Source organism: Mizuhopecten yessoensis, unplaced genomic scaffold, assembly GCF_002113885.1.
Source record: "Mizuhopecten yessoensis strain PY_sf001 unplaced genomic scaffold, ASM211388v2 scaffold2663, whole genome shotgun sequence".
In the NCBI taxonomy this organism is placed as follows: domain Eukaryota; kingdom Metazoa; phylum Mollusca; class Bivalvia; order Pectinida; family Pectinidae; genus Mizuhopecten; species Mizuhopecten yessoensis.
Genome location: NW_018404658.1, coordinates 227,085 through 254,836, shown reverse-complemented (window position 1 = coordinate 254,836; position 27,752 = coordinate 227,085). Strand labels below are relative to the sequence as shown.

At 36.0% G+C, this 27,752-nt stretch overlaps 1 protein-coding gene across 1 annotated transcript; it reads left to right on the top strand.

Moving 5' to 3' along the window:
- Positions 1–121: 121 nt before the first annotated feature.
- On the top strand, positions 122–26,541 carry LOC110446238 (sodium- and chloride-dependent creatine transporter 1-like). The gene is made up of 15 exons (XM_021491277.1): positions 122–224; positions 1,377–2,326; positions 5,675–5,806; positions 9,585–9,729; positions 11,200–11,346; positions 12,023–12,155; positions 12,510–12,644; positions 17,743–17,846; positions 18,352–18,476; positions 20,062–20,174; positions 20,551–20,688; positions 21,297–21,399; positions 22,643–22,743; positions 23,070–23,240; positions 24,972–26,541. Exons 2-15 carry the CDS (start codon positions 2,212–2,214, stop codon positions 25,095–25,097), a joined length of 1,788 nt encoding a protein of 595 aa, XP_021346952.1. The 5' UTR covers positions 122–224; positions 1,377–2,211; the 3' UTR covers positions 25,098–26,541.
- Positions 26,542–27,752: the final 1,211 nt, after the last annotated feature.

Genomic DNA, 27,752 nt, shown 5'->3' with positions numbered 1-27,752 from the left:
AAATTTTAAACAATTGAATATAAATTACAATTTTATTGACTTATCAGAGTATACTGGAATGAATAAAATCATAATTACCAACGCGAGCCCTTTTTATTCAAGATGAACGCTTTATTCAGGTACTATATTAACCACATGATGGGATTTCCGGTTCAACGTAAAGTTACTTCCTGTTTTAATCATTATTGGCTGTGAGGATGAACTGCAAATCGGCGAAATACATGGTAATTATGATTAAGAGGTTATATTGACATGTTTGTTTTGCCTAAATATATATGTACTAGTATTCTAATCAGAAAAGCACAGTGAAAATCATCCAGTTTTCAATAGATCGTCCTGGATTTTATTGTGTGACAGAAAGATCAAACGTCAAACGCTTGCTTCGTAAAATCTGCTGTGTTTACATTTCCACTGTTACATTTAATTTCAGCGCAATTTGACAATTTTCGATGTAAGTATACACTATTTAATGATAAATAAAGCTGTTAAGTGAATTAAGCAGCTATAACAAATTATAATAAGCTGAAACAGCTGCAATTTTTTGCAATGATGCAAACCCTGGCACACATGCACGGTGACCCACACGCATCACATTCGACGTGGCAACTCGTAGTGACTCGACATTTTGGTGAATTCAATGAGTTTTTTGGCAACATGGGAAACAGAAACAAACCGAAGAAACATTTCAAAACTGCTACATGAAGTTATATATCATATATCATTATTTTCTGTCTATTGCAAATTCTGTTGTAATGAATGACATTGTAAAAAGACATAGTATGTAACTGTAAAACGTGAACTGATAGTAGCTCCATATCTGTTGCGAACATCCATAGGATATTCCAGCTCAGTTTCCGTTCTAAAACACTTAATTGTGCAAATCAAGGATATATTGATATATTTGGCCTTGACAACAAACACAGTATCTCAGAGATAGGAAGGATATGTTGATATTCCGTCTTTGCGTACTGCAGAGTTATCTTCTCTTGAGAGCAAGTATTGATTGTTACGTCATTGGTTCGTGTGAGAAAATTACGTCGTTTTCTCAAAAATTGATGACGTTACTCTCGCAAACAAATGACGTAACAATCAATACTTGCTCTCAAGAGAAGATAACTCTGCAATACGCAAAGACGGAATATATATTGATATTAACAATATGGTAAAGAATGCTAGCCTCTGTGAATGTGTTATAAGACTTGATTGTCCATGTTAAGTTTCATTCTTATATAGTCCTATAAACAAACACTAGTTTAACACAGCTTTTGTCTTACACTTGCACACTTGTAGCGTTTGATGTGATGTACTATTAATGATGTAACTCCTATCATGTATGATGTATTATATAAGTTATATTAAAGCTGTTTCTTTTTCAGGTTGGTAGACACATCCTTTGATCAAGGCGGTCATGTTGATACAGCCACGTTGAAGCGTCTACAACTTTATACAACAGCCGCGGCAACAAATACAATAGCCAGAAATAATACTATAAAATACTAATATGAACACAAAAAACGTGTTTTGCTGCAATTTACACTATACACTGAAAACTACTTTAATATACATTATACACTGAATACACTAACTTCCAGTTTGGGCCTCCGTACCTGTGGTGTCCTGCACATTCTTTGGACTACTTTTTTTTGGAATGTAAACAGCATGGATGTGACTTGAAAGACATTGACATAGTGTTATCAACTTCATGTTTGCTTGCGATTGTGTGATTATTTGGACAATATCTCAACAAATATATTGACATGGACACTTGGACTTGTGATATTTTCATATTTTAATTGAAATTTTCTGGAATTAATAAAGATAAAATAGATTTGTCATGTTGGTATCTAATTTGGAGTGTCGGCCATATTGGAATGTCCTTAACCGTCATGTCAGCATTCGTAATTACATCTGATGATGTCATAAATGTCATTACAAAAACTTTTGTATAAAAACTGTATAAGTATTCGAGTGTTTAAATTGCATTTGATAGAGTTATTTGTTTCCATCTTGAATCATCAGCATTTTACCCCGTAAACTAGTAACACGCGCAATTACACATAGCACTGCTGTTACTGAAACGGACCATAAACCTTGTGTAAACAACTACGTTAGAGTCTATCAGTTTTACGATCACGCTACTGGTATTAACTGTGTGTAGTTTGGGGATTTTACATTCTGCTATTAGCTATACGTGTCTGCTGTGGTACAGTAATGGCGCGAGTAACCTGGACGAGAAATTCTGAGTTTCTGTTATCCTGTGTTGGATATGCCGTTGGTTTAGGAAACATCTGGAGATTTCCTTCACTTTGCTACAAGAACGGTGGAGGTAGGTCTGACATAGATATCACAGTTATTTACCTCTAACCTGTCTCTGGTATATGTTTGTCTTTTCGCTTTCTCTAAACTGGTAGCTTTTTGATATTTTCTTTTTTTCTGATTTTCTAATGTAATAGAATAGAAACAATTTCACTTTTTTAATTATTAAGGTAAGATTATTTGACATTTTTAATCAAGAGGGATATATTTTGATTACAGGTATGTCTAAAGGTTTGCTTTACAGAAGTCGCCAGACTTAAAGTTAATAAAGAACTTGATACCTTTTCTCTGTGACGTAATCATTCTGTTTTTAAAGCAAGTGTGTACTTAACAAAGCCAGATATATAGAAAGATACATTTGAATACGACAGAGCGACAAATATCACTATCGTGATATCTGTCTTGCGTCATAAAGCGGATTATGTTCTTAAATGCAGATATTTTATCAGTTTGGTTTGGTTTGGTTTAATTCTGTTCAACGTCCTACTAACAGCTAAGGTAATTTAAGGAGGTGCCTCCATATGTGTAGTGTATGCGTGCTTGCGTTTGTATGCAGGAGACAGGACATGTTGGTGTGGTTACCTCCATGTGATAGCGCGGATCCAAATGCCGACATTTTTAGTGCTTTCTCACTGAAATACCATGCCGAAGGCACCCAGGTCAGCATTCCGTCCGGTCACATTATACTGACAACGGATGAACCAGTTCATAGGGAATAACAGCATTGTTTAGGACTTTGGTGTGTTCCGGCCTGGGGACATAACCCCATGTTTTCCTCACTTGTTTAATCAGTTGTTAAATGTTACTAAAACGGCAGAACCATCGATATTATGTATGCCCAGTTGAACTTATGCACTACACCGTTGAAATCAATATTAGCACAGTACTAATTTCTCCCTTCACATTTGATTGATATGCACACTATCTTCGTTCTTATGATAAACTCACCCTGATTAGAGACGGCGAATAGATCGAAATATAAACTGCAGCGACAATTCTCGGTTTACACTATTCATAGTTTACACTTAATCTTCTGTAGTAAATAGTAGCAGTAATTTTGTCAATTATTACATATTTCGTTGAGTAGTATAGCTTCACCTTCAGTGATGTTTTAATTTGTGAAGTTACATACAAAATGTGTTGACCAGTGTACGAACATGAACCATACTTATTACATCATATGGGCGGATTAGGCCGATCGAATATCATTCGGCGGTTTGACGACTGAGGCCGGGATTTAAATCCCAAGCTCGCCAAGCTCGTGGTATTAAAAATGTTTCAGAAGTGTTTTTCGCCTGGCTGCACTACTCTCACATCCCAGGTGGAGTATATTTTTCTTGAACACTCTTGTATGGTTATACTTTGGTTTGTTTACTTCCTCGCAACAGCCAGGGTCATATGAGGACGGATACCTAGGGAGACACCGTCTGAAAAATAAGTAGATGGAAAAGAAAGAAGATAATTTTATGGGACGAAAAAGGTTCAAATTGTTGCAACGGGAGCAGCAGATCTATTTTTGTCTCTACAATGTCCCCTTTGCAAAAGACACGGACCTCCAATTTTGGAGGTCCCCCCACCACCCTTATTAGTCGCCTTTCACGATATGCATGGAGTGCGATACACCAGGTCTGTTTTTGATTTCTTCCCACAATAGTCACCTTTCACGATACTTATAAGAACAAAGGAGGGAACCATCCCCAATACTGACTGGGAACCCCTCATAAGTCGTCTCCAACGATCATGCAGTGGGAAACAGCAGGTCCATTTCCCCCCGAACCTTTTTGTACTATGGACAAAGCTAGCACGGTCCCACTGCAACATAGATTTGTATTTTCCATGCATGGCCTTGAAGCACATAATAAGGCAGGACAGCTCTTGCGAAAATATCTTTATGTATTTAGTGATTGTGTGGTTTTGAACGGCAACATTTTGAATGTTAAAATATTCATGAAATATTCATTATAGCTATCAGCTATATTATACATTCAAAGATTTGTTATGTATTTCAACATGTGTTGTACATGTTAATGTTGATTTAACAATTTTAATATTATCATACATTCAGTCACACCTGTTATATTTTAAAACAAAATAGTATATTTACATTTGCATGGCATTGTCACTATATAGCCTCTTTGAAAGCTGTGTCGTTGATGGGACTTTAATTACCATGCATCACGAGACACAATTCTAAGCGTATTAATACAACACTTACCGGAACTACATTATCCAATATAAATAAACATGACGGCTGCTGAAATATCGCAAGGCATTGTGAGATTTGACAATGTCATTGTAAATGTATGTGCAAAATAAAAAATAAAATAAAAAAACACTTTTATTACAACGAAAACAAGACCAAGGTCTGCAATATCGTACAAAATGCACATCGGTTGAAATCCCCAATGCCGGCAATGGAAACTATTTTAACGCTCATGCAATTTATCAGAAATATCGTCTGTTACACTGCACTGATCAACAGCGGTTCGTTACAACTGTCTGAAATACACATATTCTATAGACCTACTGACACATATGTTACAGACCTACTGATATGAGTCACAGCACACATAAACATTTCAGACATTTGTAACGAACCTGTGCTCCGTCGCAAGATCACTCACTTCAAACGCAATCAGTTTCACGCGTCTCGCATCCACGGTTCCTCAGTTTCTGACGACATGTCAAATAACGAGGCTGTTATAGAATCTACCGACTGTTGTCAGGTTCCCATACAATCAACAAATACATTCACGCCTGGATTCTTCACAAAATGAGCAAAGAGAAAAGTTCGAATTAACTTCCAAAAATAACTCCCTCGTGGAGGGCAAGGTCGGATTTACGGTGTTCACTGTATTTGTCCATGCGCGAAATTTGTTCCGGGGAAAAATCGAAACAATTTCAAATCTAACTTTCAGCTCAGAGTTCTATTGATAAACTTAAATCACCCTATAGACATATCATACGCAATTGTATTGATACTAAATTGTGGAATAAATTTGAAGTGTTTGTTAAAAATTCAAAGTACTACTTTGTTTGCCAATCAGCACGCGACAATACGCTGTTTAAACTATTGAACGAAATTGTGTGGACTGTCGATAAGGCGGGCATTTTTAATTTTAAATATAAATTATAAGTTAAAAAAGAACATAAGAGGCAGAGAAAACGTAAATATAAGTATTGAACTGTTTTTGTATGGTATTTTTGATCTATTTGAATGACACAGCTAGCGCGCATTATGTTATTTGCTTGCAAAGCTGTGTCATTCAAATAGATAATAAATACCATACAAAAACAGTTCAATGCTTTTTTAATGCAGGCATAATATTAATATAAACGTATTTTATGTTTTCTTCAGGTGCATTTCTCATACCGTACCTGTTCTCATTGGTCCTCGGAGCGGCGCCTGTAATGATTATGGAATTGGGATTGGGACAATATATGAGTCAAGGTGCTATCGGAGTATGGAAGATATGTCCCCTCTTCGAAGGTATTTATATACATTCGTTTTGGTCTACAGCTCCCTTTGATCTGGTTTTCACAACTTAACGAGTAATGTAAGAGCCCCAGGTGAGGGAAAACCACTGTCCATGTATATGTACAGCCAGACGTTTGATCACTTGTAATTCAGAAGTCTGGTCAAATACAGTACTTTAAAATTGCCGCCACCAGATGACATTGTTTTTACTTTCGTTTCCGAACGTTATGTCAACGCCGTTTTAACTTTTCAAAGAATAATGAAATTAATGAAAAAACTTACCTGTAATGCATTCCTGAAGTATCCGTTTATTCATTATTATCGAGAAAAATGTAAGAAAATGTGTCGAATCTCCAGAATAATGCCATATATATTCCACTGAATAAAATTTAACTGAGCACAAAGCCAACAAGGCTGACTGGGGTTGGCAAAAAGCATGCAAAGCAAGTGAAATTTCAACTGTACACCATTCAAAACACTACAGGTTCTCACTCAAGTAATCTGGCTTGACTTGTATTAATAGCCTTGTTAGCTTCATGAATTATTGTAAAATATCCAATGAAAATACATGAAATCATTCTTTTTGAAGCATTTTCTTACGTTTTTCTCGTTAATAGTGAAAACATGGATACTTCAGGAATGCATATACAGGTAATTTTTTTAATGAATTAAAATATTCAATGTAATGTTGGGCCACTCAAATTCTGACTTCAAAAGTTTAAAAATGTGTGTCAACCTTTGGACCAATGAAACATTTTACCAGAATCTCGGTAAGCCTCGTTATGATGTCACAAAACGAAAGCACTGGGTTTGACCAGACTCTCTATTCGGGGTAGCTTGCGCAGGCAACAAGAGTCTGGTTGAACGAGACTAGGTTTGACTAGACTCTCTGTTCGGCGTAAAGTCTGGTTGAACGAGTCTTCCTGTATATGAGACCGTGTCCTTATATAATAAAACACTGAAACACCTTTTCTTAATTTAAGAATAATGTTCTTATCGCACCACGGTCGTCTATCGTCCGCACAAATGTGTGCAAGTAATAATCGTGAGATTTTTATCGTTCGCCCATTGTGCATACATCATACGCACACTGCACATCGTGTAACGTTGTGCGATCCCACAACTGTACATAAAATTCCTCCAATAGTACAGAGGAGAAGAAGGATTTTATAGCTTTAAACCTCAAATTCCCCTATAGGGCACAACATCTCTGCACCCATAGGGGCCTAACCCTCCGTTTATACAAAATTTAGTCCCCTTTGCCCAATTATTTTCCAGGCCAAATTTGGATAAACATATATCAATTAGCACAGATGGAGAAGAATTTTAAAGATTTAAACATCATGTTGAGCCCCGCCCCTCTGCACCAAGAGGGGCCACACCCTTCATTTATACATAATTTAGTCCCCTTTGCCAAAGGATAAAATCTATTTATCCCTACACTAGAACAATGATTTTAAAGCTTCTATCTCTATTTCCCCTATTGAGCCCAACTCCTCTGTCCCGGGGGGCCACACCAAAACCGTTTACACAAAATTGAGTGCCCTTGGCCTAAGGATGCTTCAGAATAAATTAGGATAAAATAACTTTATCCCTACGGTAGAAAAATGATTTTAAAGGTTTAACTTCTATTTCCCCTCTTGGGCCCCGCTCTTCCGCCCCAAGAGACCACGCCGACCATTTATACAAAATTGGGTTCCCTTGGCCTAAGGATGCTACTGAGCTGTTCAGGACTAGAAGCATTTTAAAGGGAAAATTGACGGACGGACGCCGCACCATGACATAAGCTCACCTGGCTAAAAAATTATTTGGTATTGTTCATATGCCTTTGGTATCTGATCATTTACGTTCAGTTGAAACAGTATTTTAGACAAACTTGATTTCAAACTGTTAGGCCACTACCAATAACGATCATTTCTAGAAGGATTCAACAGTTGTGTGATGCAGTGTATTTCTTTTTCGGCATGCTCTATCTATCACTAGATGGTGACCTTGATGCAATCACCTTTGTGTGTCTCTATACTTGTAGTCTAAATAAGGATAGGAGGCACGGTAGTAAATGAGTACGTGGTTGGGTAGTTGCTAGAATTGTAGAACGCTAGCTGTGAGCGCCGAAACGGCAGCACCGGCTGTATGCTTCCAAGGGAATTGAGAAAGACAGTGGGTGGTTGCAAAGGCACTATAACCACGGATAATAATTTGTGACCCGCTTTGGGACGACCTACGGACTAGGTTGTGATAAAGCGGTATATAAGAACCTCGAATTATTATTATCATTATTAGTATTATTATAGTCTACAAGTGTTTGCATCGGGTGAATCACCGTATACACCAACAAAATCAGGAAAGCCTTTTTATAATTTCTATCACGTACTCCAGCACACGTGCATGCAAACACAACACACATGGAGGCACGTCTTAAATAACCTTAGCTGTTAATGGGATGTAAAACGAAATAAAACCAGACCAAACATATCACGTACAATCAGGTAAATCATGTTTTAGTGAACGAAGTCGGTGATCTATGTAGCTACATTAAACTGTGCCAGTTGCTATTTTTTAGAGAGAGAAAAAATAACAATACATACATCATTTTATATTTCCTATAGTGACGTTCACATATGACCTAGATAATGACCTTACTGTTTATTAGTCATAACAACTGTGCCCGTCCGTCCGTCCGTCAACACATCGTTTCCGGTGGTAGGCTATTATCGTTTTGAAATTAAACATGGCGATACACTTTGATATTTATTTGTCAAACATATTTAAAAGGGTTCTTAGGTCAAGGTTACTCTTACTAAAAATAGATCGTGATGGGTTCAGTCAGTTTTGTGAATTAATGAACTTTATTAGTATAAGTAAAACTAACCCCAGTGTAAATCATGATATCCTTAAAAAAAATCAAAGTTATAAATCTTTCTAAGATGCTGCGCATTTTAAAGATATTTTCAATCTTTTCCTTGTAAACAATATAATCTCTCTTTTTCCATCGATTTTACGAAAACATTTCCTCTCACTTATGCATCATAGAGATTCTATATCTAAGTAAGTTTAATTGTTTAATACTATTCCGATTTTGGTGTCCATGTTTACAGACAGTTTTGAGATCCTCTCAAGTTTGTTTTGCCGAAGTGACGATGTTCAACCTTTCCCGTGCTATGACGTTGTGCACAATTACGTTTCTCTCTTGTCTTTTTGACGTCATAAGTGGTGGCTGTTTCAAAACTTCTTTACCTGATGCGTATAGGGACAGCTTAGAGTATAATGCTATTTAATGGAATAATTAATTAACATTATTAGCATTGTTTTGTATCATGGTTTGAGGCTATCTTAAGGTTGTAGTGTATAAGACATTCCGGATATTACTATCCGTCCGCGCATAATACTAGTCACGATATAGCACTCTCCTGTATGGAGGTGAAATCAGTAATCCACCTAAGTTGGGATCGACATGATGTGACTATTTGACTGTGATGATTAAATAAGACTATTTGTAAAGCAGAAAGTAACTTATTTCCTAATTGTTTTGGTGCATAAACTGTTTCAAATATTCGTTTTACTGTATCCAATCTACAAATCTAAATGTTTATGTAAAGGTGTTATAGTCTGACTGTGTAATGCTTTCTAACCACGAACATATCGCAACCTCCCAAAATACACACACATACACTACACGCATGCATCTTGCACACAGGGGAGGCCGTCCTTAAATGACCTTAGCTGTTAATAGGACGTTAAACAAAATCAAACAAACAAACAAACAAACAAAGCTTTCTATATATTCCAGGTGTCGGGGTAGCTACCATGGTGATCCTGACCTACTACAACACCTACTACATGCTAATCTTGGCTTGGGGCGGGTACTACCTCGTCATGAGTATGCAGGCTGTGCTTCCCTGGACTCACTGCAATAACGCGTGGAACACTGACAGGTACTATAGGGGCAACACGTAACAGTAACAATGATAAGTTAATCATAGGCGTTTTCATGTATAAGAAAAATATAAATTCTATCTACAGCTACCAAACAAACTACAGTTTTGAACAGGAAATATTCACACAACATGTAACCATTGACTAACATTGACATTTATTCATCGATCTTAATGCCATGCGTCACGACAGACATGTGCCTACCGTGAATAATACATCAAAAGAGCCATCGCCTGCTCTGACTTGTTAGCCGTACAGCAAACCATCAACACTCGTAAAATAATATAAACAGGATTTAATGTTCTGTCACCGGATCACGTCGGAATAACTCGAAATAACAGTAGATCAAGTTACAAAAGCAGGTGATAGCCTACAACCAGAGGCTAATACACTTGCCTTGCTCTGATTACATAGCGATCTTATTCAAATGAACGCTTGTTATTCACCCTTATAAGGTTGCATTGCGTGACAAGTAGACGTGATATCACCCGGCTACGCATAGGCTATATCTGTATTACACATGCATGCATTAAACGAAATAAATATGCACCTTTCTGTCATGATTGTGACCAACCATTTACTGTCAAACATTCAATGATCGAGTGTGATTATTTTAAACCAATACGTGAACAATTCTATAACTCAAGTCTAAGTAAAACTTTATAGTTCCGCGTTATCACAAGGAGGTAAATACACCAACATTCCCTGTCTCAAGCACACATACACAGATGCATGCATGCATAACACACATGGATGCACGTCCTTAAAAGAGCTTAGATGTTGAGCTACTAGATTCAACATACAAAATTATGTCACTAAGCAGACTCGCTTGGCAAAGTAGAATAATCACTTACTCAGTCAATAATCAAAATTGCAGTATATATTTCCTCTTTCCTCGGAACATTTTAATTAGGGGATAGCCCTACTGTATTTTGAAATTTGCGGCGGTAAATCGTGATTATACGGTCGCAAATTGAATTTTACTGGCGACACACTTTTTGCAACAGTATAATCACGATATACCGCCGCAAATTTCAAAATACATTAGGGTTAACACCATTCTAATTAAAATGAACCAAACCCAACGAAAGAAACGACGATTTTAAGATATTTTTGAGTGTTTTCTTGATAAATAATCACTTTCCTGACGTGTCAGGGTCAGTCGGGGTCATCGACGTCATTAACAATCGCCATCCGGGCTTCGTATTCAAATGAGAAATTTGCGGACGCTATATCGTGGTTTTACTGTCGCAAATTATTTTATTGGCCAATCAAATGCCTTGTTACATATTAGATGAATTGGAATTTAGATTTAGATTTGACAGGGTGTTTTCCTCGGATTTTTCGCGTTGAAGTTTGATAATCGTCTTTTTTTTAATGACGACGAAGAAGAGTTTCAAAAAGTTATCAAATGTATTATCAATATCAGTTCATAATTATGTTACCAACCTGTCCCGTCAAATCCACAGGTGTTCTGTTTCAAAGGAGGCAGCAGTAGCCTCATGCCTTAGCAGTTTGAATGTATCACAAGACATGTACAATGTGTCTAAAAGTCGGTGTCTAGAGGGAAACTCGACAAATCATCACCCTGTGGACCCCACCGTCGAATTCTGGGAGTAAGTATCGATTTTATCATTTTACAGTCATTCAGGACAAGCATTAAATATGTCTTGACTCGCTGTTGTTAATGGACCATCAATACAGAGGTGGTCACCAGGGCCAATAGAGGGTAGATAAAACATGTTAAATGAAGGAAATGACGTCAAATAAACAAAAACGTTAAAGACAAACAAAAGAATTATCGGAAAGTCAACACCGGGACATAAATGATATTGTTAATAAAACAGTAAGAACATTATTATTGGTTGACTTTTATTGTATTTACCAGAATACATTTATCTGACAGGATTTAAAATATAAAGAAAATATGTGCTAATATCTCATCAAGTTACGTATTAATTTACTAAACCTTATATACATAACGGTTTCTTGCAAATTCGTATTAAAAACGGTTTCTTGCAAATTCATATTAAAAAATGTAGTATCACTTTTTAACCACGTTTGTTGTGACGAAGGTCGTTGTTAAAGGACCACTGTTCCTTGATCTATATTACGATCTAAATTGACCCGTTAAAACACTATGCCAGTGCCGTCAGCATGCGATTTGAGTGAGGAGGCACTTACAACTTGGTATCTCAAGGAAGCAAATACACCTTGGCTGTTAGCAAGAGGTGAAATGCATTAAAACTAAGTCAAATACTCTTGCTTATGTTAAAATCTTATATATTACAGACGGCGTGTCATCCAGATGTCCGGCGGAATAGAAGAGAGTGGTGGAGTTGTGTGGGAAATCGCCCTCAGTTTACTGATTGTATGGATTATCATATACTTCTGTGTGTGGCGAGGTGTTAAGTGGAGCGGTAAGGTAGGTGTTGAATCGTGTGGATATTTGATCTCCAAAGTTAACGCATCTTTTTTGGCTATGATCGCAGTCTGAGTACAACCCGCGAAATGTCAACTCACCATAATAAAATAAAATTTAGTAAGCATTGCAGATTATGTCTGCAAGCTATTCACTGTTAAATTTAAGGTTAAAAGGCGATTTATTAATACAATAGCGAAGTAATTGACTTTTGTCGCCTGCTACACCGTCCTGTCTGTTGAGAGGGCATCAAACCCAAATCAATCGCTAATTAACACTAATATGATTGTTAATTCAAATTGATTTTTTTTCAAATGTTTTTCAATTATCAATTTTAAAAATTATTTTGTGTTGTAGGTGGTGTACTTTACCGCTCTGTTTCCTTACGTGGTCCTATTGTGTTTTTTGGTGAGGGGCCTTACGCTGGATGGGGCTGTGGACGGGATCCTCTATTTTCTTATCCCCGACTTCAAAAGGCTTGCTGATGTACAGGTAAACATGTCGTTTTTTTCAGGGGGGGGGGGGGGGGGGGGNGCAAGTTTGAAATAAATAGAAATAGACTCGTTTTAGAACTTTACAAATTAACGTGTCCAAAATGGGAATTATCTCACATGTAATGAAATTAACATGCTTAAATCTTCAATAAATTGAAAAATTTGGAAAATGTTGCACACGATGATGATACAATTTTATAGAAATTGTGTCATTTAAATGCTCTAGTGGGAATTATAGTACCGCACCTTTAACACCCACACAGGTGTAACTCAATGAGGTCCCATTTGTCATAGAATGAATTCTGTATTTAACTGTTCCTGATTTAATCTTCCTCTACCCATACTTTTCTATTTTTACTATTCTCATCGCCTTTTGTCCGTCGTCCGTCGTGCGACCGTAAACAATTACCATTTTCGACTTCTTCTCACAAACCCCTGAACCAATTGCAATGACATTTTGCAGAAACCATCCATGGACAAAGATGCACCAAAGTTGTGAATTAAATCCACCTCCAGGGGCTCTGAGGGGCGGGGCCAAAAGTGGTCAGATTTGCTTAAATTTTAAAGATCTTCTTCTTAAGATCCAGTTATGTTTGAAACAAATACTCTTCAAAGATGGAAGGGTATTGAGGTGTTTTATCACAAATGTTAATTTCAGTACCCCCGCGCTACACGTTTGCTTCTTGGAAGGGATTGACGTTTACTATAGTTTATAAAGGGAAATGATACTTTTGGGTATATTTTTTCATTTTCAAATGTAAATAATTCAAACATGATTTAAATTATAACCATGGGATGACAGTTTGACACCATGAAAATTATGAGCCTGGCCCACCCCAAGGGACTGAGGCCGGGGCCCAAAAGGGTAAAATTAACTTAAATTTCAACAATCTTCGTTAGACCCATTTATGCTGGAAACAAATACTTTCATACATGAGGTGCTTTGTCAAAATTGTGAATGTCATTACCCCCAGGCTGCACGCCTATAGATTATATAGTAAAATGATATTTAATTGAAATTAAACTTGATTGGAGTTACAACCCTAAGATGACAGTTTGTAACTATGAAACACAAGTGCTGAGGGACAGGCCCCAAATTGGTCAAATTGGCTTAAATTTCAACAATCTTCTTCAGACTCAGATATGCTGGAAATAAATACTCTTTATATATAGTTTAAAGGTGGTTTAAAGGTGGTTTATCAAAACTTCGAATTTCGTTACTCCCGTACCTCATGCTCCCCCCTTGGGATGAGGTGAAATTTACTGTAGTTTCTGTAGGAAAATTATACATTTGGGTGTTTTGGTTCATTTTCAGTTTGAAATTCAAAACAGGTTGAAATTTATTGGAATTTCATTGTATATATGCATGAGAAGATGGCAGATGCTATGAACATTTGACCGTAACCAACTTTTAGGGACTGAAGGATGGGGCCCAGAATGATGAGTCAGAGGTGCTAAAATTTCTTTGACCCAGACATGCTAGAATCTAATACTCTCCAGCCTTAATTTGCATGCTACACATTGGAAAAGGCAGTTCTGGTGTTTTTTTAATATAATCTGATATTTGTGTAAGTGATATTCTACAAAATTTATCTTGTTTTGAAATTCCAAGCGGGGACCGACGATAATGTTAAATCTCCGTAGGCGTTGTTCCTTCCTTTGTTGACGAGTAGATGGCAATTGAATGTAATCAGAAAACAAGATCCTGAACCACCCTTAGGTCTGCTCGGCGAAGACGTTAAGTACCCATTGATCAGATACAAAATCACAGCCTAACTACACTAGACACAGATATCGAAAATGCTAACCTACATTATTAAGATCAAACATTGATTAAAATCTTCCATCTCTGAATTTCTCCCACCTCCAAAGAAAATAAAAGTATTACTCGCTCTGCAAGACCGCTTCAAATGACCTACATCTACGGACAAAATGTATTCAAAAATTTTAATTTCGCTCAACTCAACCTTGAAATGGTTTCCCATTAGTGGAACGGGTTAAAATATTTCAAGATTAGAGTCACTCTAGCATTAAATTGTGTTTTTTTTACTCATTGAAAATAAATTTCAAGCAAAAGGTCACTTTTTCCACAGTCAACGTACTTTTTTTAAATGTTCAATTCATTTATACCTTAAACACTAAGCGGCCTTGTCCCAATATAGGAAAGTATTTCAGGGCGATAGCCCATTTAAAATCGGTATCAGGTCTGCGTTATCACAAGGAGGAACATACACCATCGAGGCACGTCCTTAAATGACTTCAGCTGTTAATTCTTAACGCATTGCCTTGCTGACTTTCAAAGCGAAACTGGTCGATTTATATATATTATGTACAGTAGATAACGAGGGCATTGTTGCCAAAATTTACAACTAGCCAAGGCCTTATCGTACCTCCTGTATAAAAACAGTGAGTAAACAATAACAATCAAAATGATTTAAAAGAGGAATTCGAAACGTAATTAAATTTATCACTTTACTGGCCGGTTTTTACTATGTCATACGGCCATGTCATAAATATGGTAATAAACACGTGTAATACAACCTAAAGGTGCTGCGATTGGTCAAAACGGTTTGAACATATTCCTACGCCACTACAGGTACTGTTTTTATTTACAGTACCTAATGATATTTTTACTGTTATTTAAGATGAATTTGATAATGTTATTTTGTCATTATTATTTTCATTGCATTTAAAACTGTTCATTATTAATTAAAAAAAATTACAAATTATTGATATTGCGTATTAAATAGAATCTTACATTATTACATTCACGTTCAATAAAGTTGTATTCTTATAACAAGACGATTGAAAATGAAGTGGCGAGTTGTATACTTAGTTAAAGACTTTTTATCGGTTTTACAGATATTGCTGCAAGCTCGCGATCGAAGTGACCTACTCTAATCGTCTTTTGTCCGTCGTTGTCCGTCGTCCGTCGTGCGTCTGTAAACAGTTCATATTTTCGACTTCTCCCCAGAAACCGCTGATTCGATTTCAATAAAAATTTGCAGGAACCTTCCTTGGTCAAATATGCACCAACCAAATTTGCGAATTATATGGTTCCAACCCCTAGGGGCTTTTAGGGGCGGGGCTAAAAGTGATCAAATTTGCTTAAATTTTAAAAATCTTCTTCTCCAGAATAATATATGCTGGAAACCAATATCAGGTGGAAGTGTCTTGAGGTACTTAATCAAAGTTGTGAATTTCATGACCCTCGGCCATCACGTTCACCCCTGGGGAGGGGATGAACTTTACTATGCAATTTTTGGGTATATTTTGTTCATTTTCTACTGGAAATCATTCAAACTTGATTTACATGATAACAATGAGATGACCTTTTCATACTTTGACATTGTTAACCCCGTCTCATCCCCAGCGGCTGATGGGTGGAGCCCAACTTGGGTCATATAGCCACAAATTTCAATAGTCATCTTCTCCAGGCTGAGAACTTATACTCGTCATAGATGGAAGGGTCTTGAGGTGCTTTATCAAAAGTGTGAATTTCATGACACTTAGACTCCATGTTTGCCCCTGGGGAGGGGGCAAAGATTACTATAGCTTATATAGGAAAATGAAACTTTTGGGTATGTTTGGTTCATTTTCCGTTGGACATTATTCAAGCTTGACAGACAGAGCTATGAAAAGACGATTTGATACGTTGACAGTTTGGGCCCAGGCCTGCCGCCAAGGGCTGAGGGGCGGGACTTAAAGGGGTCAAATTGGCTTAAATCAAAAACAATTATCCAGACCAAGATGTGCTGAAAACAAGTAATCGACATAGATGGAAGGGTCTTAAAGCGCTTTGTCCCCTGGGGATGGGATAAATTTTAATATAGTTATATAGAAAAAATACACATTTTGGTATATTTGGTTAATTTCCTATTGGAAATCATTGAGACTTGATAAGACATTATAACTTCGAAATGACAGTTTGATACTATGACAGTTTGGGCTTTGGCTATCTTGGAATTCTTCTCCAGACTCAGATATGCTGGAAACAAATAATCTTCATAGATGGAGAGGTCTTCAGATGTTTTATCTAAATAATGAATTCCATGACCCCCAGGCTCCACTTTTGTCCCTTTGCAGGGGGTTAAGTGTACAGTTTGTATAAGAAATTGATACTTTCGGGTATATTTTGTTCATTTTCAATTGGAAATATAAACTTGAAATTATAACCATGAAATGACAGTTTGATACTTTGAAGATTTTGACCCTGGCCTACCCCCAGGGGCTGAGGGGCAGGGCCCAAAGGAATCGAATTGTCTTAAATTTCAACAATCTTCTTTTCCAAACCAAGATATATGATGGAAACAAACACTGTTCATAAATGGAAGGGTCTTAAGTTGCTTTTTTAAACTTTGAATTACATAAGCTCCATGCTCCAGGTTTGTCCTTGGGGAGGGGGTGAATCGTACTAAAGTTTATATAGGAAAATGATACTTTTAGTTTTGGTTGTAGTTTTCATTTTCAAATAGAAATAATTCAAACTTGATTGGAATTTAACCATGAGTTGATACTATAACTCAGGTGGCCGTTAAGGCCTCTTGTTTTTCATGGTTACTTGATTTTTGTTTGCTTCTCCTCATTGTCATATGAAATGTAATTCTCAATCCGATTTGGTTTTTTTTGTTGTCGCTACGGTACATATTAGGCTCCCCAAACGAAGTGTGGACTTACTGATTTTGCTGCGTTCTTATTATTGTTCTTATTGTTATAAGTTTTCTTCCAAAAATTTGTTTCCGATGGGGTTTTTTATCGTCAGAAACTGCTGATGGATAATTATGAAAATTCGCATAAGCAATTATGGATATTTGTAACGCATTTCGTTTTCGGATTGGTCATCAAACATAGCCGCCGTAGCCTGTTATTGATTTACACATGTATAGGTGTTTTCCAAGGGGATGGCAACTGTCCCAGACTATTTTCGATCTTTGCTCTAAGTTAGTACTTTTAAAAGTATATCCTGGCATTGTGATATTTTTCCAATACTTTATTTGCAACTACAGGGGCATTTTAGAGCACTCTTGTTACGATCTCCGTTGCAATTAATTAATAACTTGTTATAATTAACCTACCTTCACATATCAATTTGACAGGTATGGGTAGATGGGGGAACTCAGATCTTCTTCTCTCTTGCTGTTGCATTCGGAGGATTGATGACACTCGGAAGCTATAAAAAGTTCAACGACAACTTTTACAGGTACAGATTTTCAGTTTAATGCACGTGGTGTCGATGTATATTTGAATTTCATCCTTATTGTAAACGTCGGTCCACTTCGCTTCAAACGGTCGATCCAAATTCATATTATTATGAATTATGACATTATATCATCATACTTCTGGAAATCCATAAAGATCATCTGGTGAACGTAAGTATTTTCCTGTCCATTACTTGAAAGTAGGATAACGCAATCTAATAAGGAGTGTTTTATTGTAAATGGTTTGTCTTTGCGTTTTAAACTATTTGAAAACTGTTGGTTTTCAAGTACAAAGGAAGCATCTACTACCTCTGGCCACTTTTACTTTTAAAGTTTAACTTTTTCGTAGGACATTGTTGTATCGACCTTTCATTGGTCATGATGACCTCCTCTATGTTGATGGGTCGTTAAATATGTAAAGATAGTAATGTTTGTACTTTAAAGAAAGTATTAAATTGATTCCCTTTCAGGATATGTAATTGTTGGCTGGTCCGGTTTTTATTTTAGAGACAGTATCGTCATCATGTGTATCAACAGTGGCACAAGTATTCTAGGAGGATTTGCTGTGTTCTCCGTTCTCGGGTTTATGGCACGTAACCAAGGAGTTGACATTTCAGATATATCTAACTCAGGTACAGGACGCACCGGTATCCCTCTTTTTGTTTAATACAGCTCGACGGGAATACATGCCGTGTTTGACAATGTCGTTAATGACAGCGATACTAGTGTACTTACAAGTTAGAAAGACCAGGAGATAGCAGCATTTAGACCAACAGCTCCATAGAATTACCATTAATGAAATGTTTGTTTACAGTTCCCATTTTTTCCCATGCGCGCTATGTCAACCAGTGAAGCTGAAGTGAGGATGTTTTTATTTAGGTTGACTGTAGGTTCGGAAGAAAGTCCCTGGGGATGTTACTTTTAGAGCATTTCATTTCTGCTAGCTAAGGATGCTGCTTTTTGTTCAAATTGCTGGTTTTCTTTTTCATGGCCATCAACCTCTTTTCAGACGGGTCACCCCCTACAACTTGCTACCACAACAACGTGGTTGAAACCTGTCCAATGATTTGGACGTAGATGTAAATAACTATATCCCCCCCTCCTTTTTTTGAGATCAAATTTTAACCCCATGGAAGGACACCCCTTATATTTGTATAACTTTAATATAACCCATTGAGCTAGGAATGCTCTTACAATAGAGATGTTGCAAAACATATCTCTCAAGTTTACCTTTTAGACCTTCTACCCACAGAAAGGGTCGTCTCTTTTATTTGTATACCGTTTTGTTCCCATTGGCTAAGGCTACTATCGCGAAAAAATGGTTTTAATCTGCTCAGTAGTTTGAGAGAAGATGCCATTAAATATTAATGATGATTGAAACAGATGACGACGTATGACGGACAAAGTACCACGACGTTAGCTCGCCATGGTACGTACATTGTACCAGGTGAGCTATGTAATTGAGATAGATTTTGTTTTAAAATAAAATGTTTACATTGTTTTCCTACAACGCACTATATCACAGTTTGTATAATTTTACCGGAGTAGTGATATCACAGTGTTACTGGTAATATCAATGTTTTATCTATTGGTTTCAACTTAAATAACAGATAACGTGTCCCCCTATATACTTACTATTTTAACGGGCAAGTCCGTTAGAAAGATTGTCTGATTTTCAGTTGTGAGTGTATGTTAGCCTTCAAGTTCAAAACAAATGTGAACAGTGTCAACTTACATGCAATATGGCTCTCCATGATCACAACTAGTGTCTTTGGATTTACAATAACGTTTGTTCTGATAGAATCGTTTTTTTCTGATACAGGTTGTTGTTTCCCAGATGCTGACTTGCATAAATTTGCGTCTACTTTTTATAGAATTAGATCTTGTTTCCGTTACAAGCTGTTTTCCTTAATTGATGATTTGCACATTCATCTGTTTTAATAGAATCGGACTATTATTCTGCTACATGCACAAGCTTTTTCTTCTTTCCAAATGCTGACTTTACCAGTTATTCCAGTCTGTTATGGTAGAATCGGTCATTTTGTTATTCAGGTTGTTATTTCCAAAATGCTTACCTTTGGCATCAAGTCGCATATGATTTGATAGAATCGGGCTTCTTTCTAATACAGGCTGCTTTCTGATTACGCAGGACTTATTTGTCGAATAAAAAGCAATGCTGATGTAATCATATTAAATGATAATCTAACAATTTAACAGGTACTGCACTTGCATTCCTCACCTACCCGAAAGCCGTTTCCTTGATGCCAGGAGCCAGCTTTTGGGCAGTACTGTTCTTCTTCATGTTGTTCCTGGTTGGAATGGATAGCTTGGTAAGTAAAGAGATCAAGAGTGTAATTTATTAAATAAACATTTTTCTTTTATTTCTATCATTTCTCAAATGACTATGACATGCTATTGTTTGAAATCATATATTTGTTAGATGTTTCAATTGAGAGAAAAAAAGTAAATAATTTTGATAGGGAAGCATTATTAAACATATAACCCTTTCGACGTAGCAAGTACAATAACAATCCAAATTGACCGGAAAAAATACACTGAAGCCAAGTTTGTTTCGTATAAGTTTTGCATGCGCGTTAAAAAATGATTACTTAATATTTTAGATCATTGCCGTTCCTTTTCAGTTCGTTTGAATAACATTGTCGGTTTTCTTAAAAACTCATTGTAAGACTTCCGTACATATTTTAGTTCCTCGGAGTCGAAGTAGCCGTGACCATGATGGTTGACGCCCTCCCAGAGAGGTACCAGAAGAAATGGAGTCGGATGGTATTGACTGCCGTATACAGTTTTGCTCTTTTCCTAGTTGGGTTGTCTATGACGACACGGGTAAGTATTGTTAGAAGGGAAAATGTCCTATCTTCCTTTTTGATATTTTTTTTTGATAGTCAGCTGTTTAATGTACATCGTTTATTTTCGGTGTATAAATAAATGTCATGAAAATAATTTCAGCTAATAAACAGGCAATCTTTGTTCATGTCAATTCAGGTTAAATATTGTTAGATCAATTTGAACTGAAAAGTGCAAAAAAAGTCAATTTTAGGTAAAAAGGTCTGAATTTAACTTGAAAAAAATCAGCATGACAAATTCGCGTCTATTTCAGGTGAGGATTTGTTTTCATATCATATTCACCTTAGACAGTTTGCATTTCGAAATAAATAACTTCAGAAAAATAAGACCATAAATAAGACCATAATTTCCAAAACTGTTTTCATGCTTCAGTCATTACATTTTAGAATATATAATAAGTTTATTCAAACAGGAAACATATAAGTCGAAATTCGAAATAATAAATAGCAGAGATGTTTTATTACACATTTCTTGGAACATCATTCTTTAAAATAAAAGAGACGTAAAACGATCATTTAAAAGTCATTACAATCATAAATCATAAACATTTTGTGTATCGTCGGTGTTTGGTGTTTTTCTTTTAATAGGGAGGTATTTACATTTGGATCCTGTTTGACAATTTCTCTGCAAGTGGCATGGTGCTGCTATGGGTCTGCTTTTGGGAATGCATTGCAATCGGATGGGTTTTCGGTAGGTATCATTTATGATAACTTTAACCAAATTTATGTACCTGCGCATAGACCATATCTTTACACACGCTTACATTTTTTGTAATCCTTGTGACCAACAAACCATTTACTATCAAACATTCTATGACTGAATGGACCAATTTTAAACAATTACAATTATAATGTCATAACTACGAAAAGTTTGTGTGATGCAGTTTCTTAACAATTTATATATAATTATTTACATTTAATTAATCTATCAATAAGATCTGATCTTTTCTCCAACCAATTCAAAATATTGATGGTAAAACATTCATTTTTAGTGTTGTTTGGCCCTATATGACTCAAATACACCATCATACCCTGCATCTAACACACTATACTTAACAAACATGGTGGCACATCCTGGAATGACATAAGCTGTTAATACATGTGTATATCGTTAACAGTATAAAAACAAAACCAATAAAACTGTCAAAAATATATTAAGACTGCAAAAGAAAATGTGATTTTACAACAAAATATTTGTTTACATACATTTACAAGACGTGTAAAAATAAGGATGATGCTATGATTTGTGTCAAAGAAAAAAACACTTTCTTACTCATGCGGTTGGAAGGCGAGCGGTAAAGGCGTGACCGTCTGACTGACTACAATCACTAGCTCTTCATCACTTGGTCACGGGTTTGAGGCATACATGTGGCAGTCGCCAGGTACTGGCCGTAGGTCGTTGGTTTTTTCTCCTGGTAATCTGGCTTTCCTCCACCACCAAATCCTGGCACGTCCTTCAATGGATATAGGACGTAAAACACAAACAAAATTTCTGATACTCTTTTCTGTTTAAAATTTAACAGCGTGCAATACATATAACAAAACAATGCTTCATTATACATCACATTTAAAAAAAATATGTAAATGTCATGAAATAGAAGATATGCAATGTGTAAATATTTACTCGCCCGATCGCAATTTTTATACCTAGTGAAAATCTCCACCCTCTCCAACCCATACAAGTAAGCTTGGTCTAAGTTATTGGTACCGTTTAGTTAGATTTTTACGAACGAGTACTTTTTATACGTGTCAGTAGGGTTTTTTTTGTCATGAAACAATTGATGTTTTGCTGAATCAGTTACTCTGAAGAAAGGTTGTATTAATATATACTACAACTTTACGAGATCTAGATGACTCCTGTAGTGTCTATTGCTATAGTGATAAAAATGTTCAAAAATGATGTCTATGTCAGATCGGGCATTGCGTGTTAACAGGTGCCGATAGATTTGATGACATCCTTTACATGATGCTGGGTTTTAAGGTCAACCGATTGTTGTGGGTTTGTTTGAAGTTCATCACTCCCCTACTCACTACGGTAAATATGATCGTTATTGTATTTAATTATCAGAATGAAAAGAAAATTTAGAATGTAGTTGTAATTTTCATCAAATCCAGTCGTCTTTTTAAAACTTAATCCGAAATGCTTCACTATAATATTATGTTTCAACCTTCTACGACGATCATTTTAAGTTAATCTTGTGTGACTTGAAACCCCCTTTTATTAAAATTTCGTAACAAACAGGGCTCAACTTTAGCAGGATAACGTGCCAAACAATGATTTCCATGTGCAATAAATAAGGTCTTTAGTTTATATAATGTAGTAAGCGGTATGATGACTATACTTTCTGTTTTGTTTTCAAGGTGTTATTCATCTCGCAACTGACGTCGTTACGACTGGATAATTTAGGATCTTCGTATTCATACCCGCCACTCGCTCAAGCCTTTGGCCTAATGTTGTCATTGTCATCAATGGTGTGTGTTCCAGTCGTCATGGTCTATAAATTAATGGGTATTTCTGGTTCTTTTTCTGAGGTAAGTCAGCTTCAAACATAATACAGCAAGACCCTAGTAACAAAACAATGTCCCAGTGTAACAAAGAAATGTTTGCTTATGTCAGATTTGAACATAATACATAGAAAATATGTTTAAAACAACCCAAATAACAATAACGTATATTTGTTGTAACCTTTGTTATGTAAAGGATTCCCCCGCGCGTGTTGAAAATTTCAATATCTGATCATGGTCATCCTCTGTTTTATATGGTAAAACCTCGTGAATTATTTGCAGAACTTGTGATATATATATTGTATGTCCTGTGATTTATGTCAAGCATTTATTATCCCAAACGACATTGTGTTGAGAGGACGATATGAATGTAAAAACAAGAAAAATCTTCCACTTTTTAGGTCACCTGGGCTTAACTATTTCAAACTAAAAGACAAGTTCTACTGGGCCGATTTAACTGAAACTTGGTAGGAATGATCGACTCTAGTCCTGACAAAGTGTTGTTATTTCTCGAGTCGATCAAAATTCCAATATGGCCACACGGCCGCCATTTAAAAAAAAAAAATGTTGTTATATTTCGGTTTGATCGGAAATCCAATATGGCCGACCGCTTTTTGAAAATAACTATTTCAAACTTAAACTCGACTCATGGTCCTGGCAAAGTTAACTTAAGGTTATGCTTAACTATTTTTCACTCAAATTGGTTGGGATGATTGACATAATTATCTCCACTTCATATTTCAGCAACAAAAATAAATACTGTAGGACTCAGGTGGCCTCTTGTGATTAATGATAATTTGTTTGATTCATATGGAAAACAAATCTTGTGATTTGTCTGTTAAATCCAATCATGTCATCATTGTGTGATACAAGTTCAATATAGTTTGCTCATGGGTAATCATCTGTGGTAATTGCTTATTGTTTGTAAAAGCATTTTCTAGGGCTGCAGAATGTTAACTTTTGTTATTACTACAAAACACTATGTATGAAGGCACAATATGGATTTTGTGAGCGAAAACTCATACAAGATGGTTGTGACAATGCACACCATCCAACGTTCTCTGTTACTCTGTAACTATCACTTTAATAATTCGGTCAAGCAATGGACAACAATGCTAGCTGTTATAAATACAATATTAAGCAAATCACGATATCATGAAAATTAATAACGAAATTTAAATAGAAATAGAATCATTTTGAAAACAAATAATTAGATTTGAAACTTATGGATCCAATGCCTGAACCTTTTCCAAAGCCAGCTCAGAATTGTGATGTCAAACTCAGTCGTGTGTAATTTGGCCATGGGATAGTATCTATGATGTATCTTGATGTAGACATATAAATATTGGTATAATATATATTGAAATTAATTATTGAAAAAAAAAATCACTCATATTTGCAAAACTTTAAAATCGTTCGACACGGATTAACAGTTAACAAGACTGCATAGGAAAACTTTAGGAAGATTTAAGTGAGTAATTTCTACAAGATTATACGTAGTTGCAACGTTTTTGCTCGATGAAGTTACTTAAACGATAATGTTACTGCAAACAATCGAGGTGATGCCCAAATGTGTTGGCTTAGTGCTTCTTCATTATATTATGTATATAGCACCACAATTTTTGCAACAAAGTCAGTCGAAAACCTAACATGAAAACCTGTTCCTTATTCCGTTCATGCAACTCAAAAAGATTGCTGTGTGAATTATTTAATGTAAAATAAATTGTAAATTTTATAGAGATCTTACTGTTTTTCCAGCGACTGAAAATACTGACAACTCCCATTATAGAAGAAAGTCGAATACCTAGGACGTGGGATTCGGAAACGTGCAGGGTTACAAAAGTTCCCATGGACAAGAGAGAAGAGAAACATCAAATGCTATAAATATATCATGTTATATTTTCACTTACTTATACTATATTGCGAGACAGCGAGTTTGGTCTCACAAGGTGTGTATGCATATTTTTGAAAATTACAGAGTGATATTACATATGTTAACCCTTTCACCCCTATGTAACTTGAGTAGACTCTACCATACATTGATATGGATGAGTCCATTATGGTCTACAGTGGTGAAAGGGTTAAAGACCGGGGTCAGACTATAAATAGCAGCCACTCAGAAAACATGGAGGAAAATTCAATTTTTTGGCCACATTCACTTCAGAGAAGGTTTTTATGAAATAATGATTATTTCCATTTTAATATATTTCCAAGTTTTTGTTTGGGTGTAGATAACAGTGATGTAATTATTTATACCCAATATCAACTCTGAAAAAAATGTGATAACCGGTATAAATGGAAATTAAAGTACAAGGCAGTACAATTCTGGGCTATTGATTGACAGGTCTGGTGTGTTTACACCGGAAGTGCTAGTAGCAATGTACACACGTGCTAACAAGCAAGCACTGCAATATATATGTGTTTACATACCTCTCTTTCTGTATAGTGTTGTATACTTCATCCATATCAGAAATAAATCCCAATGCAAATTATTCTGAATAGTACTATTGTTGAATTAAAAATTGAACAATATTTGTAATGGAACTATTCCCACATGTGACCCTTATAAGATACATTGGGAGGATTAGGAAACCAAAATCTCACAAGTTCCAGTATGCATTTAGGCATTAAATCTCGTCTATGGTATACATATTTAGTCTTGCGTAAGTCAGTAGAAAGAGCTTGTTTTTTCCTTTCAGTATATCTGGGGTCCTTCCATACTTTTCTGTGAAAAAGATTGGTCCAAAATCGCTTATATTTTTCTTTTCTAAGGGCAGAATTTCGTTTATGTTGCTCAACATTTTCAGTTTCCCACCACAGCTGCTTGTTACTTTCATTTGTTATACACGGACGACACAGACAATATTCACACTCTTCCGCATCAGACACCTGCTCTACAGTAAACTGTTCAACATCAGTTCCATTGTCAACATCTGAAGAAAGATTATTTCCTGATGAAGTCTCCACCTGATCCTGAACAGGCACTTCATTATATTCCCAATCATAATGATTGAACAGTTGATATATGGTGTCCTTTTGTTCTTGTGTTACAACAAGAGCAAGGATAGATTTTGGGTCATGTTGTTCCTGATTATCCATTATGAGTGAGGAGTAATTCAGAAATGCGCCAGTTTGGGTATATACGCGGGAAACCTGTGAGGAAATGGGGCAATAACCAGGAGCATGTCATAAATGGTTACATTATAATAACTTAGTACACAGTATGAATAAAACCATTGGTGTTCTTATTAATATATATATATATTTTACTTTCATTTATAGATGTTGTTATATTTATCAGTAAACAGAATAAACCATTTAACAAACAGTAATCCTTTCAGGTTCCTCTATTCATATATTGTCTGCCTATGACCCTATCCAGGTGTTTAGGGGCTATCCAAAGGTACTATCTGAAATTTGTATACAGGCAATTTTAGGTAAAATATCTAAATATAACCACAGCATCAGTAATAAAAATTATCCATTGTCAAATATTTTTATTATACAGGTATGTCACGACAAAATCATGCACATTAAGTCATAATAAAAACTTGTGTATTACAATGTATCAGAACCCTGATGACTGGCCCCAAATTATAAACACTGACCAGGACAGTAAAGAAAACAAATACTCTGGAATTGATATTGGTGTGAAAGATAAGAGCACATTATGTGCACACATTTGGTACCCTAGGCTGACTGGGTTCAAAGCTAGTTAATTGGGATCAACAAGATAAGAAAGATCAGACAATCACAGATATTTATCCCCAGGCCACTCTGTCATTTGTTTCATTACCACAGCATTAGTTTCAAGTGAAGCACGGTAAACACATATAAACTAGTGCAAGATGATAAAATAGTCAAATGTTTTAATTATTTTGGTATACTGGGATAAACACTAACCAGATAATAATTTAGCTGGTGCAATTCAATATGTCAGGACTCCGATGACTGGCCCCAAATTATAAACACTGGCCAGGACAGAGAAGAAAACAAATACTCTGGGATTGATATTGGTGTGAAAGATAAGAGCACATAATATTCTGACTGGGTTCAAAGCCAGTAAATTAGGGTCAGCAAGATAAGAAAGATCAGAAAATCACATCTATTTATCCCCAGACCACTGTCATCTGTTTCATTACCACAGAATCAGTCTCAAGCGAACATACAATAGATCTACACGTGTATAGCATGGCTAGCCCATCAAAACAAAGGAAAAGGACACCAAGTTTTAGAATTGAATTTTCTGGGGATGACGTTAAAAAAGTCGACATTCTAGGGAAATTGCAAAATGTACGGACATTCCTGACAAACAGGCTAAACAAATCAGTGGGAAATTTACAAGCCTTGGAGACTATTATGGAGTTTTGGACTACTGGTCAACAGGATGAGTCTATGGATCTTAATACAATGCCAGCACCTAGTACTTACCTAAAAGCTTCAAAGAAGAAAGTTGATCAAAAACTATTTCTGTGTGCAGAAGAGTCTTTGCAAAACTTGATTACAGTTGTGGAACACCATTCAGAACATTGTAAAGAA

Coding starts and splice junctions, on each gene's coding strand:
- LOC110446238 (XM_021491277.1), top strand. CDS start 2,212: ATGGCGCGAGTAACCTGGACGAGAAATTCTGAGTTTCTGTTATCCTGT. Junction 22,744..23,069: donor TCACTCCCCTACTCACTACG/GTAAATATGATC, acceptor TTTGTTTTCAAG/GTGTTATTCATCTCGCAACT. Junction 23,241..24,971: donor TTTCTGGTTCTTTTTCTGAG/GTAAGTCAGCTT, acceptor CTGTTTTTCCAG/CGACTGAAAATACTGACAAC.